Source organism: Amblyraja radiata, chromosome 25, assembly GCF_010909765.2.
Source record: "Amblyraja radiata isolate CabotCenter1 chromosome 25, sAmbRad1.1.pri, whole genome shotgun sequence".
NCBI lineage: Eukaryota > Metazoa > Chordata > Chondrichthyes > Rajiformes > Rajidae > Amblyraja > Amblyraja radiata.
Genome location: NC_045980.1, coordinates 23,382,352 through 23,400,789, shown reverse-complemented (window position 1 = coordinate 23,400,789; position 18,438 = coordinate 23,382,352). Strand labels below are relative to the sequence as shown.

The following is an 18,438-nucleotide window of genomic DNA, read 5'->3' as shown; positions in this document are numbered from 1 at the left end:
GTGGGAAGAAGATAACAGAGTCCTGAGAGAGACCTCCCCCGCCCCCCCCCCCCCCCCCCCCCCCCCCCCCCCGCTTCCCGCCTTGACAGTTAGTGTATTGCATCTTGACACAATGTCCCAAGCTCCCGCCAGCAGCAACAACATCGGGCCACTTGCCAACGGGTTGTGAATCGGTTTATAGACCTCACTATCTTTACAGTGAGGTCTAAAATTCGTTTTACGCTTTTTAATGGTTTGTAATAACCTTTTGTCCATGAGTTCTCATGTACAGCACTTTGTGGCAACTGCGGTTGTTTAAAGCGCTTTATAAATAAAGTTTTTTATTATTATTATTATTATTACAGAGGGCACCAATATGGTTTTAATAATCCTGTAGTGTTGCTTTTTAATGTGGGGATGGGGGAAACTTGAGTTCCCACATTGTTGATTACTTTGAAGGTGATATATATTATTTGTTTTATTAACAGTTATTTTTTAAGGTTATATGTTGCAACCTTTTTAACTAGATTGCTGTTGTTAAGTAATTAAGGCAATCTTTGCACATTAATGATGTCAGGAAGTACAATGGGGAAATGAAACGTGTGCCAAGATGAATGGCACAATAAAACAGGCATCAATTGGTCAGGTTTCTGGCAACTAGTGAGTGGGTTAGAGAGCATCAAACATAAAAGAACTGATGGGCGATTCACCATGCTTTGCAGATGAGGATTCAGAGGAGCCTATAGAAGAGCTAAGCTATCGGCATCAGGCGAGCCTGTGTCAGCAGATGAAAATGGCGACTGTCGCTTCATCCCATGACACCTCTCGCTGGCAGGAAGAGGGCAATTACACTCAACAGAATGAGGGGTCTCGACCGGACCACTGCTCCAGTCACAGTGAGTACATCCAGCACGAGAAACTATCTACAGAAATGCAGCGTGTGTTTCAATCATGAACCTGTGTGATCGTACAAGATACAGACACCCAAAAGGAGGCAGCATCGGCAGTGCATTCACTCTGCACACGGTCCCCTTTCACTGATGTGTTTAAGAAGGAACTGCAGATGCTGGAAAATCGAAGGTACACAAAAATGCTGGAGAAACTCAGCGGGTGCAGCAGCATCTATGGAGCGAAGGAAATAGGCAAAGTTTCGGCACGAAACGTTGCCTATTTCCTTCGGTCCATAGATGCTGCTGCACCCGCTGAGTTTCTCCAGCATTTTTGTGTACCCCCCTTTCACTGATGATGTCCTCTCCTGCAATGGAATCAGATAGGCACCAACTCAAAGGAAATGTGGTAACTTCATAAAATTGAACATTAGCAATCTTGCCAAATGTATTGCTCCAAGGGTGTGCTCTCAAAATGCTAAAGCGTTAAACCTAATGAATCTTTACTAAGTAGCTGCTGAAGTGTTTCCAGGCTCTTTATCATGTGGCATTGTGCTCTGTTTGCAGGCACACTAATTATGCTATCTGTTTGTCTGTTTAGTGAAAATCTGACAAACCAATGTGTTGGAGAACACAGGGGTTTTAGTAATAAAATAGATTATCTCTGCGTCACATGCTGAAACGAGTCTGTGAATCTTCTTGCACTAAAGCAAGAGGTTCCCATTTTAGTAAAGAACTATAATGCCGGTTCTACTGTGCCTTTGGCCAATTTCATGCTTTTTTGCAATGGATCAACTTTGGCATTAGCTCTATGTGCGTCACATGTTTAGCACAACAACCCAAGTCAAATACAACGGAGACACAAAATCCAAGAAATTACAGTTGCTGGAATCTTGAGCAAAATACAAGGTGCTGAAGCAGCCTGTTAGGCAACATCTGTGGAGGGAATGGGCGGACAATTTTTTGGTCAAGACCCATCAAACTGATTGAGTGGGTGAAAGTTCAATAGTTCAATACTTTCATTACTATCAGATGTACCAAGGTGCAGTGAAATACTTTTTTTGCATACAGATCAGCAAGATCATATGTGAGCCCATTCTCCTAATTAGTACGGAATCTATAGAACAGCCCACTGATTCTGTATGTAAGAGGTGCCATTTTGGCGCCATTTTCCCACAAAGTAATGGGCCACAAAGGCCCATTGCAGCCCTCGCCACCATTCCAGTTGTCTTGCGAACCATCGTCCATCTTCTTTCACAGCTCGCTTTAGCCCTTGTTCCCAGGGGGGGGGGAGGGGGGCTCCCGCAATCAACCGCGATGACACGGAAGGCAAGACCCCGGGTTCTTCTTTCAGGGTCATTTATCCAGCGTTCGCCGCTGTCATAGAAACATAGAAATTAGGTGCAGGAGTAGGCCATTCGGCCCTTCGAGCCTGCACCGCCATTCAATATGATCATGGCTGATCATCCAACTCAGTATCCCGTACCTGCCTTCTCTCCATACCCTCTGATCCCCTTAGCCACAAGGGCCACATCTAACTCCCTCTTAAATATAGCCAATGAACTGGCCTCGACTACCCTCTGTGGCAGGGAGTTCCAGAGATTCACCACTCTCTGTGTGAAAAAAGTTCTTCTCATCTCGGTTTTAAAGGATTTCCCCCTTATCCTTAAGCTGTGACCCCTTGTCCTGGACTTCCCCAACATCGGGAGCAAACTTCCTGCATCTAGCCTGTCCAACCCCTTAAGAATTTTGTAAGTTTCTATAAGATCCCCTCTCAATCTCCTAAATTATAGAGAGTATAAACCAAGTCTATCCAGTCTTTCTTCATAAGACAGTCCTGACATCCCAGGAATCAGTCTGGTGAACCTTCTCTGCAATCCCTCTATGGCAATAATGTCCTTCCTCAGATTTGGAGACCAAAACTGTACGCAATACTCCAGGTGTGGTCTCACCAAGACCCTGTACAACTGCAGTAGAACCTCCCTGCTCCTATACTCAAATCCTTTTGCTATGAAAGCTAACATACCATTCGCTTTCTTCACTGCCTGCTGCACCTGCATGCCCACTTTCAATGACTGGTGTACCATGACACCCAGGTCTCGCTGCATCTCCCCTTTTCCTAGTCGGCCACCATTTAGATAATAGTCTGCTTTCCTGTTTTTGCCACCAAAATGGATAACCTCACATTTATCCACATTATACTGCATCTGCCAAACATTTGCCCACTCACCCAGCCTATCCAAGTCACCTTGCAGTCTCCTAGCATCCTCCTCACAGCTAACACTGCCCCCCAGCTTAGTGTCATCCGCAAACTTGGAGATATTGCCTTCAATTCCCTCATCCAGATCATTAATATATATTGTAAATAGCTGGGGTCCCAGCACTGAGCCTTGCGGTACCCCACTAGTCACTGCCTGCCATTGTGAAAAGGACCCGTTTACGCCTACTCTTTGCTTCCTATTTGCCAGCCAGTTCTCTATCCACATCAATACTGAACCCCCAATGCCGTGTGCTTTAAGTTTGTAAACTAATCTCTTATGTGGGACCTTGTCGAAAGCCTTCTGGAAGTCCAGATACACCACATCCACTGGTTCTCCCCTATCCACGCTACTAGTTACATCCTCGAAAAATTCTATAAGATTCGTCAGACATGATTTACCTTTTGTAAATCCATGCTGACTTTGTCCAATGATTTCACCACTTTCCAAATGTGCTGCTATCCCATCTTTAATAACTGACTCTAGCAGTTTCCCCACTACCGATGTTAGACTAACTGGTCTGTAATTCCCCGTTTTCTCTCTCCCTCCCTTCTTAAAAAGTGGGGTTACGTTTGCTACCCACCAATCCTCAGGAACTACTCCAGAATCTAAAGAGTTTTGAAAGATTATTACTAATGCATCCACTATTTCTGGAGCTACTTCCTTAAGTACTCTGGGATGCAGCCTATCTGGCCCTGGGGATTTATCGGCCTTTAATCCATTTAATTTACCCAACACCACTTCCCGGCTAACCTGGATTTCACTCAATTCCTCCAACTCCTTTGACCCGCGGTCCCCTGCTATTTCCGGCAGATTATTTATGTCTTCCTTAGTGAAGATGGAACCAAAGTAGTTATTCAATTGGTCCGCCATATCCTTGTTCCCCATGATCAACTCACCTGTTTCTGACTGCAAGGGACTACATTTGTTTTAACTAATCTCTTTCTTTTCACATATCTATAAAAACTTTTGCAGTCAGTTTTTATGTTCCTTGCCAGTTTTCTTTCATAATCTATTTTTCCTTTCCTAATTAAGCCCTTTGTCCTCCTCTGCTGGTCTCTGAATTTCTCCCAGTCCTCCGGTATGCTGCTTTTTCCTGGCTAATTTGTACGCATCATCCTTCGCTTTGATACTATCCCTGATTTCCCTTGTTATCCACGGATGCACTACCTTCCCTGATTTATTCTTTTGCCAAACTGGGATGAACAATTTTTGTAGTTCATCCATGCAGTCTTTAAATGTCTTCCATTGCATATCCACCGTCAACCCTTTTAGAATTAATTGCCAGTCAATCTTGGCCAATTCACGTCTCATACCCTCAAAGTTACCTTTCTTTAAGTTCAGAACCATTGTTTCTGAATTAACAATGTCACTCTCCATCCTAATGAAGAACTCAACCATATTATGGTCACTCTTGCCCAAGGGGGCACGTACAACAAGACTGCTAACTAACCCTTCCTCATTACTCAATACCCAGTCTAAAATAGCCTGCTCTCTCGTTGGCTCCTCTACATGTTGATTTAGATAACTATCCCGCATACATTCCAAAAAATCCTCTTCCTCAGCACCCCTGCCAATTTGATTCACCCAATCTATATGTAGATTGAAGTCACCCATTATAACGGTTTTGCCTTTGTCGCACGCATTTCTAATTTCCTGTTTGATACCATCTCCAACTTCACTACTACTGTTAGGTGGCCTGTACACAACACCCACCAGCGTTTTCTGCCCCTTAGTGTTTCGCAGCTCTACCCATACCGATTCCACATCCTGCAAACTAATGTCCTTCCTTTCCATTGCGTTAATCTCCTCTCTAATCAGCAACGCTACCCCACCTCCTTTTCCTTTCTCTCTATCCCTCCTGAATATTGAATATCCCTGGATGTTCAGCTCCCAGCCTTGGTCACCCTGGAGCCATGTCTCCGTGATCCCAACTATATCATAGTCATTAATAGCTATCTGCACATTCAACTCATCCACCTTATTACGAATGCTCCTTGCATTGAGACACAAAGCCTTCAGGCTTGTTTTTACAACACTCTTACCCCTTATACAATTTTGTTGAAAAGTGGCCCTTTTTGATTTTTGCCCTGGTTTTGTCTGCCTGCCACTTTTACTTTTCACCTTGCTACCTATTGCTTCTACCCTCATTTTACACCCCTCTGTCTCTACGCTCACACATTTAAGAAACCCTTTCCCTTTAACTCCATCCTCCACTATCCCATTTGACACCCCACCCCCCTTATTCAGTTTAAAACCACCCGTGTAGCAGTGGCAAACCTGCCTGCCAGAATGCTGGTCCCACACCTGTTAAGATGCAATCCGTCCCTTTTGTACAGTTCCCCCTTACCCCAAAACAGATCCCAGTGTCTCCCTCCATCCTCCTCTCCGTTTCTTCCCTCTCCGGGCAGGTTCCCAGTTCCGCGGTGGGTGAGCCAGGCCTGCCGTTGGTGTAGGCCACGGCTCATATGCATTGCTTTTACCACGTGCAGCTTGCCAGGATTGGAAAAGAGAGGTGGGGCAGGAAAAACCCTGGTAAGTGATAGGAACGTACAGTTGGGGGGGGGGGGGGGGTTGAAGTGGAGGGAGCATAACATGGTCCCCCTGGAAGAGTCCTCTTCCCTCGACAGGTGGCATATTGCTTCTTGCTCACAATGTCACAAGGTCCTGCAATCAACGGCAACAGCAGTGTGGGAAGGTGGGGAATGGAGAAGGGTGAGGGGGGGGGGGGGGGCTGGGAGACGATGGGAGAAATGTGAGCACTTGGGAATATCCAATGTCTGGGCATGCATTGTTTTCATTCATTGACTAAAGTACAATCTCAACGTCATTGTCCCTTTAATATATGAAATCTATTGGACCGGCCTCTAATCTGAGCTGATTGATTAAAAACCAGAATCAAGGCTAAAATGCCAAACAAATCTCTCCTTTGCTATAAAGTTGATCACTTTTGACAGCTGAGCAACATTCATTTACTGGGTAATGTTGCGGAATGGAGTAGCCACCCGATGCTGAATTTTGTTACAAGGCTTTCATTAGCTAATTCTGAGCCACCCAAATTTTTTTTTTTGTCCACTTCAGTTGGTGGATTTTCAAATTAGGAGATTTGATAGATTCCACTATCTGTCAAATCTCTGAAAATATTTAATTTTAAAAAAGCAGAGTGTGGATGTTAAATGTAATTGGACTTTCTGTTCAGAGCCGAGGTTATGGCAGAGCTAAATTCTAGAGTGCAATCTGCCAAATGGTCTTTAAATGACAAGCCACTAACTTGGAAACCATGAAGACTCCAATGTATTAAATTATATCTGTGTATCCTGGTATAATACAATATAATACAGCAATTTGTGTTAGATGTTCACTGAAAATCGTGCATCGTTTTTGCTTCTTGGTTGCTTCTCGTGATTTCCTAAAGCAGTTTTGGGTTCACATGGTATAGATTTTTATTTTTATTTCTATAAAATAAATAAAAATTGAAATCAGTAAACATTGTAAATGTATTAAGAATAAACAAGAAAACACCAAACATATCAGGTAGTTGACATACAAAAAAAATAAAATATCAAGTAGAGTCAGAATGAAGAAAACTGGCCAGACTAGAGTGCAGGTAGTTGAGATTTTAAACTTCAGTTCATTGGAACTCTTACTAAATCTCTCCACATCCCTGAGATCTTAATTTCTGAACAAAAGGAATGATAACAATTGTGATTTGTGAACTTGTACCAAATGTTCCTTCTGAACTGTGTATCACTAACTTCACGAAAGCCCTGATAGGGTTTCATTGGGGCCACTCTGCCCACGACCTGCTGATAGCCTTGGTCCAAAGACGGCAGTAGGCAGGTGACTGCCAGCGATTCCCTGCAAAACAGCATCCCAGTGGATGCAGGAGATTATCAGTACCACATTAGAAGCAAAAACAGAAGTCCAGCATGACTAAATATGAAAGGGCAAACTTAGAGAAAAAAACCATACTGTTTTAGCACAGATCCTGGTGAATGAGCGATACAAAGGACAGCAGAGACTTACCAACATTAAAAGAATATGAAGATAAATTCAAAGCCAAAGTTGCTACTTCCAATTCCATGGATATAACCACTTGTTCCCTCTACCAATGACTGTCCATGAGAAATTACAATTCCATAATATTTAGATATATCCCGTATAACATAAACAAGGAGGATATTTTCCACAATGTACACAGCTGTAATTATATCCTTCAATAGACGGGTATTTTCTATAATGTACACAATGTTACATTCCCTGCAGTGGATAAGAGGCTAGTTTGCTTAAAATTTACATGTGGGCTTATGTCTGGTATTCAGCATGATGTTCATACGACGTAATATTCACTATAATACAGTGCATTCAGAAAGTATTCAGACCAATTCACTTTTTCCACATTTTGTTGCGTTACAGCCTTATTTTTAAATGGATTCAATTCATTTTTTTTTATCATCAATCTACACACAATATCCCAGAACGAAGAAGCAAAAACAGGTGCTTAGAATATTTTTGCAAAGTATGTAAAAATAAATAACTGAAATATCACATTTACATAACTATTCAGACCCTTTACTATGACACTTGGCTTAGGTGCATCCTGTTTCCATTGATTATCCTTGAGATGTTTCTACAACTTGATTGGCGTCCACCAGTGGAAAATTAAATTGATTGGACATGATTTGGAAAGGCACATACCTGTCTATATAAGGTCCTGCAGTTGACAGTGCATGTCAGAACAAAAACCAAGCCATGAAGACGAAGGAATTGACCGTAGACCTCCAAGACAGGATTGTGTCGAGACACAGATCTGGGGAAGGGTATAAAACAATTTCTGCAGCATTGCAGGTCCCGAAGAACACAGTGGCCTCCGTCATTCTTAAATGGAAGAACTTTGGAACCACCAGGACTCTTTCATAGAGCTGGCTGCCCGGCCAAACTGAGCAATCGAGGAAGAAGGAACCAAGAACCCGATGGTCACTCTGGCAGAGTTCATCTGTGGAGATGGGAGAACCTTCCAGAAGGACAACTATATCTGCAGCACTCCACCAATCAGGCCTTTATGGTAGAGTGGCCAGACGGAAGCCACTCCTCAGTGAAAGGCACATGACAGCTCGCTTGGAGTTTGCCAAAAGGCACCGAAAGGAGATTCTCTGGTCTGATGAAATCAAGATTGAACTCTTTGGCCTAAATGCCAATTGTCATGTCTGGAGGAAACCAGGCACCACTCATCACCTGGCCAATTCCTATGATGAAGCATGGTGGTGGCAGCACCATGCTGTGGGGATGTTTTTCAGCAGCAGGAACTGGGAGACTGCAGTTCCTTCTTAAACACATCAAAATTAGTCACAGGCAAATGACGTTGGTGGTATTCAAGTTGCATGGGCAAGGTTTCAATGGACTGAAGGATGGAAAAGATGTTTCTAAATGTTAAAAGACTGTCGGGGCAATTGATCTCTTTGTGGAATGTTAATTGGCATCAAATGTTTATGGTACAGATCAATTAAAAATAAAGCTTCCCAATTTGGGGAGGTACCTCAGCCTGATTTATTTTTTAAAACGATGATGTGCAACTGCAGTAATTCACCAAATGTACCTTTATTTCCCTGTAGCTTCCAGCTCCGTAAGTGAGCCCTCTACAACCTCAGCGTCCCAGACCTGCAAAGGGGATGGCAGTCGGATAAAGTCACGTGTCCCGCCAAACATGCCAAAACTCTTCATCCCATCGTCTGTGGCAAAGTTTCCTCCAGAGATAACAGTCACACCACCTACCCCCACCCTCTTGTCACCAAAAGGTAGCGTGTCTGAGGAGACCAAGCAAAAATTAAAGGTAAGCTAATACTCAAGGCTGACTGCCCTGACGAGATTATTTTTTTAATCCTGCATTTTAGAGCCCAATGTCATCTTGGCCAAGCTGATTCAAGCGACTGGGGGTCAGTTCCTCGAAAGTCTTCAAACCTTCTTGATAATGTAGGCAACTGAGAATGCGGTGTCCACTTTCTGGAAAAGTGTTTCCAAACTAGCCGTGGTTTTGAAGGAATAAATAAGGAACACGTTATTTCCACTGAGGGAGGGGGGAGGGGGAGGGGGGAGGGGTGTCTCTCTCTCTCTCTCTCTCTCTCTCTCTCTCTCTCTCTCTCTCTCTCTCTCTCTCTCTCTCTCTCTCTCTCTCTCTCTCTCTCTCTCTCTCTCTCAATGGAATATAAATGTTACAATTACATTCTCAGTTGCAGCAGCAGCATCACAACAGGTTTGCAAATACAGTGCACTCGATAGATAATATAATAAGCAAACAAAACAAACAGTGGAATTTTATTAAAAAATCCGTTTTGTGCTGAAACAAATCAAAGCCCAAAGTCTCTAGTGCAGCCCAGGAAGTTCGTAGTTCAGAGTTTAGTTGAAGTATGTAGTGTTCAATCACCTGTTGGGGGAAAAACTGTTCCTGAAACTGGATGATACAGTTTTCAGACTCCTGTACCTTCTCCTCATTGGCAGGAGTGAAATGAGAGTGTAGCTAGAGCAGTGTGGGTCCTTGATGATGCTGGCTGCCTTTTTGAGACAGTGTCTCTTATCGATCCCTTTGATGGTGGGGAGGTCAGTACCAGTGATGATCCAGGGCAGTATTCACCACTTTTTATAATTGCTTTCATTCCTGGACGTTCGTGTTGCCGAACCAGGCTTTGATGCACCAGCCAATATGCTTTCTACTGTCGAAGTGTAAAAGAATATTAATCAACATACCAAATCTCTTCAATCTGCGAAGAAAGTAGAGGCATTGATGGTTTCTTTCTGATTGCATCAATGTGCTGGGTCCAAGGCAGAACTTCAGAGACATACACACCCAGGAACTTGAATTTGTTGACTCTCTCCACCATCGAACAGCTAACGGACAGGTTTGTGGATCCACGGCCTTCCTCTTCTAAAGGCAACAACCAGTTCCTTGGTTTTACCGATTTTGAGAGCAAGGTTCTTGTTCTGGTATCATTCAATCAGACGATCGATCTCCCTATACTTTGACATTATTATCTGAAATTTGACCAACAGTGGTGGTGTTGTCAGTGAATTTAAAGATGGAGTTTGATTTGTGCCCAGCTAAACAGTCATGGGTAAAGAGTGAGTAGAGCAGGGGGCTGAGCACACAGCCTTGAGGTGACCCTGTGCTGATGGTGCTGATCAAGGAGGAAGTGCTAATGCAAATTCATGCTGACTGTGCTGTTGATGAGGTAGTCGAAGTTCAATTTGCAAAGGGATGTGCAGAGACCCAGTTTCCTGATCTAGGCAACATGGTTGAGGGGATTATAATGTTGAGTGCCATTCTTTAGTCTCTGAACAACACCCTGATATATGTATTTTTATTGTCTATGTGGACCAGTTCAAATTGGAGAGGCAGCGAGATTGCATCCCCTGTGCATCCTCTATTATTGTGGTGGGTCCAGGTCCTTGCTGAAGTACGACTTGACCAATCTCAGCATAACCAATTTGTCCAAGCATTTAATCACTGTATTCGTTAGTGCCACCCGTCAGTCATTGAGGCATGTCACCTTATTCTTTTTGTATAATTTATGCCCTTTTAAAGCAGGCGGGAACCTCAGACCTCAGTAAGGTGAGGTTGAAGGTGTCTGCAAAAACGCCCGCCAATATTTCCATGCAGGTTATGAGAAAGCACCCAGGTTTAGACACTTTCTGAAGGTTTATCCTCCTGAAGGATCTTCAGACATTGGCCTCAATGACTGAGAAAAGAGACATCATCAAACAGGTCATAGAATAGAATAGAATAGAATAGTTTAGAATAGAATAGAATAGTTTCTTTATTGTCATTGTAACATGAACCATGTACAACGAAATTGTAAAATGTCAGCCAGTCAGTGCACCATTCAAACATTTCTAAAAGCTAACGATACATACAAGGTAAAATATTTAAAAAAAGATAAACAACTAAAATAAATATCATGAAAATAGCACGCATAAACACCCAGCCCTACATCCTTCTGTCGATTTCACAGTCTCTTATTATGTATCGCCCCTGCGTTCCTTGGCGGCTACATTTAGTGCTTTTATAGCAGTGGGGTAAAAACTGTTTTTAAGTCTGTTTGTCCTTGTCCTTGTAGATCTGTACCGTCTGCCTGACGGTAACAGTTCAAACAGGGAGTGTCCGGGGTGGGAAATGTCCTTTATAATACTCTGGGATTTTTTGATGCAGCGGGAACTGTGTAAGTCCTCCAAGGTAAGGAGAGGGCAGCCGACAATCCTCTGGGCGTTGTCAATGGCCCTCTGGAGCGCTTTCCTCTGAGCCGCTGTGCAGCTGGTGTACCATACGCATACACAGTATGTTAGGATGCTCTCAATGGAGCACCGATAAAAGGACAGCAGCAGTCTCTGAGTGATGTTATTCTTCCTGAGCACCCTCAGGAAGTGCAGTCTCTGCTGGACCTTTTTCAGCAGCGCAGAGGTGTTCACGCTCCACGTCAGGTCCTCCTCAATATGGATTCCCAGGAAGCGGAAATCCGCCACCCTCTCCACACAGTCCCCTCTGATAGTTAATGGTACCATGTCCGTTTTATTCTTTCTGAAGTCTATTATTATTTCCTTTGTCTTTAAGGTGTTGAGGAGCAGGTTATTTTCTCCACACCACACTGTCAGCTGCTCCGCCTCATCCCGGTAGGCGTACTCGTCCCCCCCGGAGATGAGTCCCACCACCGTAGTGTCATCCGCAAATTTGACAATGGTGTTGCTGTGGTGGGCGGGGGTGCAGTCATGTGTGTAGATGGTGTAGAGCAGGGGGCTCAGCACGCAGCCCTGTGGAGAGCCGGTACTGAGGCTGAGGGCCGTGGATGTGTGATGGCCCACTCTGACTCTCTGGCTGCGAGCTGACAGGAAGCTAATTATCCACATGCAGGTGGAGTGTGGAAGTCCCAAGTCCCCCAGTTTGTCCACCAGTTTGTGGGGAAGGATGGTATTAAAGGCAGAGCTGTAGTCCACAAAGAGCCAGTCAGTCATCATCCTAGAATGAAGGAAGTCAGCGTGGGATCTTGTGTATTTATATAAAGGGTTTTAGTATATATGAACAACAGCCTGACATATGTGTTTTTATTGTCCAAGTGGTCCAGTGCAGAGTGGAGATCTCTACTGATGAGCTGGGATCAAATAGCATCCATTCTAAGATTTTCCTGTTTGGTGCTACATACTCTCAACTTGGAAGTTTGAAAATGCGTAGACTTACTAAAAAAACATGAATATTCAGATCACCTAATCTAATTTGTTGTTTTTCTGTTGGTTTTTGTTGTTTATAGGCTTTTAATGAGCGTAACACCTGATGCTTTTCGTTAGTGCATTAATACAATCTGTCCAATTGCTTGGTGCTTTGTTTATTTTTTTTAGGGTGGGATTAGCAATTTACACCATGGTATATAATGTGATGCATTTATATACAACATAGTGCTGATTTCTCAATTAAGAAATGAAAGTAAATTTAATTCTTCCTATAACTCTAGGTAAAGCTTAGGGAAACACATTGAAGCTCACAGGAACATTTTAAAATTCACTAATATCTGCCTCATAGCTGACATTCATGCAGAAAAATTGAATATCTTAATCAAATTTAGCTAGGAGAGTATGACCGGCTTCAAGGGTCCAATCCTGTAGGAGCTCCTGGAGTCCACTTCCTTGTGGTCATGGGAACCTGCATTAATTTGCCACTAAGTAGGAATAAATTAACAATTTCATGCAGAGCATAGCCCACTGACTGGGAAGATGTTACAGGAATTACGGGCACCCTGCTGAGATGTGTCAGTGGAGCAGTTTAAAGACATTTTTACCTGTGCCGAACCAATGCTTCACCTGAGCTGAATGTCCTTGTGCTGATTTGTGCAGGTCATATAGAGCCATACAGCACAGGACCGGCCAAAGTTGTTCACACCAACCGTCCCATTTGCCTGCATTAAGGCCCTAACCTTTTACTCCTATCCCATCCAGGTACTAGTCCAAATATTGTTGTGGTTATCGTTGTGATTATTTCTGCCTCTTCACTTCCACGAATAGCTCATTCCAGATGGCTATCACTTTTGGTGCGATCTCCTTTAATTTTTTTCCCACATACCTTAAACCTATGCTCTCTAGTGCTTGACTCCCTACTATGGGGGAAAAAGACTGCGACAATCTATCCTATCTATGCCCCTCGTAATCTTATAAACCTCTATGAAGTCACCCCTCAGCCTCCTACACTCCAGTGAGAATAGATCTAGTCTAGTCAATCTTTCCCTATAACTAAATTCTATTCTTCTGTACTCATGCTAATCCTACCACATCAAGACTGCAGGTACTGCCTGTACAGAATTTGTGCGTTCTCCCTTTGGCTGCTCCAGTTTCCTCCCACACTCCAAAGACGTACAGGCTTGTAGGTAAAATTGTCCCTAGTGTTTGGGATAGTGTTAGTGTATGGGGTGATCGCTGGTCGATGCGGACTCGTTGGCCTTTTTCCACTCTGTATCTCTAAAGTCTAAATATACAACATTTTGTACACCTTCCAACTGAGCACTGATGTATCAGCTGGAAAAGTGTGTTATTATCAGTGGGAGGTCTCCTGGATCCTGACCTGATACCAGACATGAGGTCCAGCGTTGTGGTCATCTCAGGGTTGCAACCTCCTTGCTGTGTTCCACCAATCCAGCCCTACCAGTGAGTCAGGGCATAAACCAACAATCATGATAGAGGATTCAGGCATGTTAACTGAAACCATTTGCAGTTCACCATTCCCATGTTTCTAAAGTGTTATTAGTTTATTTTACAATTCATCTTATTGAATGTTTAATTCTGTGCTTTGAACAAATCTGTGTGGTTACCCTGCCTCTCTTTGGTGGATCCTGGTGCTACATCCGGCCTTTGTTCATGGAGCTGATCTTTAAAATTGGCTTTGCAAAATGTTCCTGTCTCCAATGTCTCCAGCCTAAATGACCCTCGCCTTTTTCTCCATCAGACTGCCATTCTGTCTGCACAGTCTGCTGCCAATGTGAAGAAAGAGACTCTTCGGCAGCCAGCACTGGAAATTCTGGAGACGTCGAGCCAAGAGTCTTCATTAGAGAGTGACAGCGATGATGAGGAAGATGACTACATGGACATATGAGGTGTGGATTCTCAAGCTGCAGCTATGGGCAGCCAACTGATGAAGACTTGTAAAAATAAATGGCAGTACGATTTTCTACAGGAGGCACGGGTGCGTGATACTTTATAGGAAGTTCATTGGATAAGGTTGCAGCATTCTCCCGCCAGCGTTGGCTGTTGTAAATATTAAAAGCACCATGGCAGCAGGAGCAGCCAAACCTTGAGCCTCGCCGCGTTCCTGCGTTCTGACTTCAAGCAAAGGCGCCGACCTTTCTGGAAGAGAAATGTTAATTTATTTTTCAAGAACAGATTTACCTGCATTCTGTCAGGGTCAAGACTCGATAGTTTTAATGGTCTCCTTTCTGGCCAAGCGTGTCCCTCGCAGAGTTTCCAGCTCAATTCTCGGGTGGAATAAAAGGAATGGAATGAGAATGGTGAAAATTTGATGGGTCAGAAATACTGAGGGCCTGCCGCTATTTCCAGCGTTTCTGCCGTTGTTTTGCTGGGTTTTTTGCTCTCCTCAGAGGCGGCCTTGAATTAAGCAGTACAGACGAGAATGGATTGGGACTTAGTTTTCCTGTAGATTCTGCTAACTTCTCCCCATGGTGACTTGTTTCCATGATCATTCATTTAACTTTCTTCCATGTACTCTAGCTGGTTGGGCATTACATGAATCTAGTGGGGCAGGGGAGAGTAAACACTTCCCATCATTTTTATACTGAATCTCTTTCTGCCTTGCACCATTTTTAGTCATTAATGGATAAATATTAGTTTCCTTTGCATGATGTTAGTCGACATTTTAGTTACAGGGAACTGACTGTATATCTTAAAGCTCAGTGAAGCCAAATCTGCTCCAAATCCTAGGTCTGGATATCCGGAATATGGACCAGGTTACTGGGAGGCAGTAAGAGGGTGAAGATTGAGATTTATTCAGCGACGGTAGAAAGGAGGTTTCTCTACTGAAGTCTCTCATAATTTAATGGTTGGTGGATCATGTCCAAGATACAGTGGAGGTTTTTTTTGGGGGAGAGACACCTCACAAGAAGGGGAAGGTTCAAGCAGTGCACCCTCTATTTAAAAACAAAAGTGGAAATGTGAAAGTGTAGCCAGTGTATGCCCTGACCCAAGACCCAGGAGGAGAATGGATAGCCAACTCAAAATTACTGCTGCCATAGCCAGTCATTCAACCTGCTGGTGAGTCTCTGGCTAATAATTTACAGCAAATACCAGCACCAGGCCAATAAATTATTCCGGTGTCTAGAACTGATTGTACACCCAGTCATGTTGTGTCAGACAAGAAAACATTACTGAGAATGGTAGGCAGTGTCTGTAAATTACAACTGTCCACTTTCATTTCTGTCTGACTCCTATTGTTCTGGGCCGGATCCTATTGGAATGGAGCTGTTAGTGAGATGTTTTCTGGCATATTTACATTGGTTATAAGTTGCTGTATAACTTGTTGGAACCTGAGAACAGCATGGGTTTAAACAGCAGGGTATCGGGCATCTTCACTTATCTTCCAAACCAGGAATTTCAGAACAAGACAGGGATGCCCCTTAGAGGAGAATTCATTGAATTCAAATCAGTGACTGAAAATGAAATAGAAAGTAGATTAGACTAGATGTAAGAGAAAAAAAAATGAGAGACAGTAAGAAAATACATTTTTAAGTCTCTCGGCAGAATCTATTGTATTGATGATTGAAACTGAAAGCCCCCTTTGTAGCCTTATTGATTGGATTTGCATTATCTCAGTCTTGAAAAGGTTGCCAATTATGAGCCCGAACCATAGTGAGTTTAACGCAAAATACAGTGAGTTTGGAACAATAACAAGAGGGTAAGAGCAAGATGCCGTTTGTGCAAGGCATGCGACACAGATATAAATGCATCTTTGAATTCTGGAGGTTGGCAGCTCCTGGCTTCCTCTGAACCCACTGGCCAGTTTGTGCAGCAACAGAAGTCTACTGGCATTTTCCAGGAAGGATTTTGCAGTATTTACAGAGCAATTAATGCCAGAGATGTTTCTCTGCAGAGAGTAAGATTCTTTTGACTAAAGCTCTGGTCCTATTCACAGTACATTTTGACGCTATCGTGAGCTGTGTTGGTGAATTACGGAGTGTTTCACATGAAGTGTTGGCTGTTATTAGGTACTGCAGCATTATATATCCCCACAATACATGCCCACCACAGATGTAGCAGTGAGAGCTATCAATCAACATCCGACTGAACATGCAGAGCAGTGTAAGCTTGCAATGGGTTAATATTCCCCACAAAATTTACGTTCACCAAATCCAAAGTGATTCTGACAAACCTGTCACTTATTCATTGGCTATTTCACAATTTATACCAATTCAACTGATCTTGAAATTAACATTTCATTTTCAAATATTTATTATTTGCTAGATGTGGATAGCACTGATGAATTGCTAGAATATAGTTCTGAGCCTAAGTTAGTATCTAGGATGGATGCTGCACACACACACATGCGCACACACACACACGAGTATGCACACATGCTGATTCTGGTTGCTCTGTCAGTCCTGTGGGTATATTGCTCTGGGCCCCTCTCATGCATTTATCAATGGCCACCTGCAATGGGCATGAGTTTGGTGTGATCCCCAAGTGAGCTTTGGTACAAACCGTGTGCCTTGTATTGATTAGGCACTTTTAATGCGAAACATTGTCAGCCATTTCATAGAACAAGATGTAAAGGTGGATACAGAAGGATTATCAATAGCTTCTGTGAAATGCTTTTGAAATGCTAGTTATGAAGTAACATCAATGGAGGAAGTGGTTTGTTAGAGAGGTTCTGGGTGAGAATTTGCAAACAGCCTTGGCAGCTGAAGATTAAGGCCCAGCCAACACCAGAACCGGTTGAGTGAAGACATTCTAGGATATGAAAGAGGTTAGAATTTGTTTGTAGGTAGAAGAGTGAAATTGATTTAAAAAAACTTGCAGGTGTGCTTCAAGAGCCCAATATTAGTAAGGTATTGATAAACCATGATGGGTCACTTCAGAGAAAGATCCCCCACTCACCAAATAACTGAAGAAAACATTGTTCTACAAAGTGCCACAGGAATATTGTTTTATACAATATGTTTCCATGACAGCAGATGAACATAATATACAATTCTACAGCCTCAGTAATGCAGACCGAGTCTTGAACACACTGGGGCCCCAGCACTTCACACACCACTAGTGCAGGGCAGCAGGTAATCTGCAGTTGAATGGGAAGAGGGTCAGACCATGTCCCATTGGATTGTTGCCATTCAGAATGCAACTTATTGAAGAGCTGCTTGCCATGACCTCCCCACACCAGGCTCGGGTGGGTGATTAGTGTTGGCCGGGGCTGCTGCTGCGTGCATGCTGCCTGCCAAGTTTCCATACATTACGACAGTGTTAGTGAGCGAAAGGCTTTGAGAACATGAGTGGTGCATTCTCAATGCAGATTCTGCCCAAGGTCACTTGAGGTGCTGAGGGGAGGAGGGGCCAACATGTATTAACTTTTGATAACTTTTTGAGACAATTGCTTCAAGGACCCTGAGAGAAATCTAATTTGTATTTGAATAACTTGGAGACATGTAAAATACATGATGGGTTCCCAGCTGCAGGTTCCAGTTAGTGTTGAATGTCTTTTTATATTGTACTTTTTCTAAGGGCTTCTGCCTCTTGGGTACGCACTTACTACACATTTTCACAGGGAGTGTTTTTAATCTCTTACCGCTTAGCAGCAAAAAAATATTCAAGTGTTAGGGCTTGACTGTTGAATGTTCTGTCACAGGAATGATCTCTGCTTTTTTATATTTGCCATGTTTTAATTGTAAAGCTATTCGGACTCAACCTTTGTGTACAAACGTGTACGTTTTTTTTGGAAACCAGAAACCCTGTTCTGGTGTTTGCATGTGAAATACAACGAGCTGATGGCAGCTATCAATAAACCACAACCCCGGGCAAGCTGTTGGCTTGAGGGGCAGTCTGACCCTTTGTGTCTCTTTGCTTTATTTTCCACTACCCTGCTTCTCAGATGAAGAGTCAAGCGTATTGAATGTATTTTACATATATGCAGGGACTGTCACAGTAGGTGCAATTTACAGAGGCCAATTAACCTACAAACCTGCACTACGTCTTTGGGATGTGAGAGGAAATCGGAGCACCCAGAGGACACCCATGTAATCACAAAAACATACGTGGGAAAGTGGACAAAATGGGAGGACCAAAGG

General features: G+C 43.3%; 1 protein-coding gene across 3 annotated transcripts in view; it reads left to right on the top strand.

Annotated features, from left to right (window-relative positions):
• The window catches only part of cabin1 (calcineurin binding protein 1), a 244,075-nt gene extending 225,877 nt beyond the window's left edge, over positions 1-18,198 (top strand). For all 3 annotated transcript variants that reach the window (XM_033043465.1, XM_033043466.1, XM_033043464.1), the window contains exons 34-36: positions 702-875; positions 8,737-8,954; positions 14,097-18,198. In XM_033043465.1, coding sequence (XP_032899356.1) covers positions 702-875; positions 8,737-8,954; positions 14,097-14,243 — 539 coding nt within the window. In that variant the 3' untranslated portion in view covers positions 14,244-18,198. The remainder of the gene's footprint in view (positions 1-701; positions 876-8,736; positions 8,955-14,096) is intronic.
• The last annotated feature ends 240 nt before the right edge of the window (positions 18,199-18,438 follow it).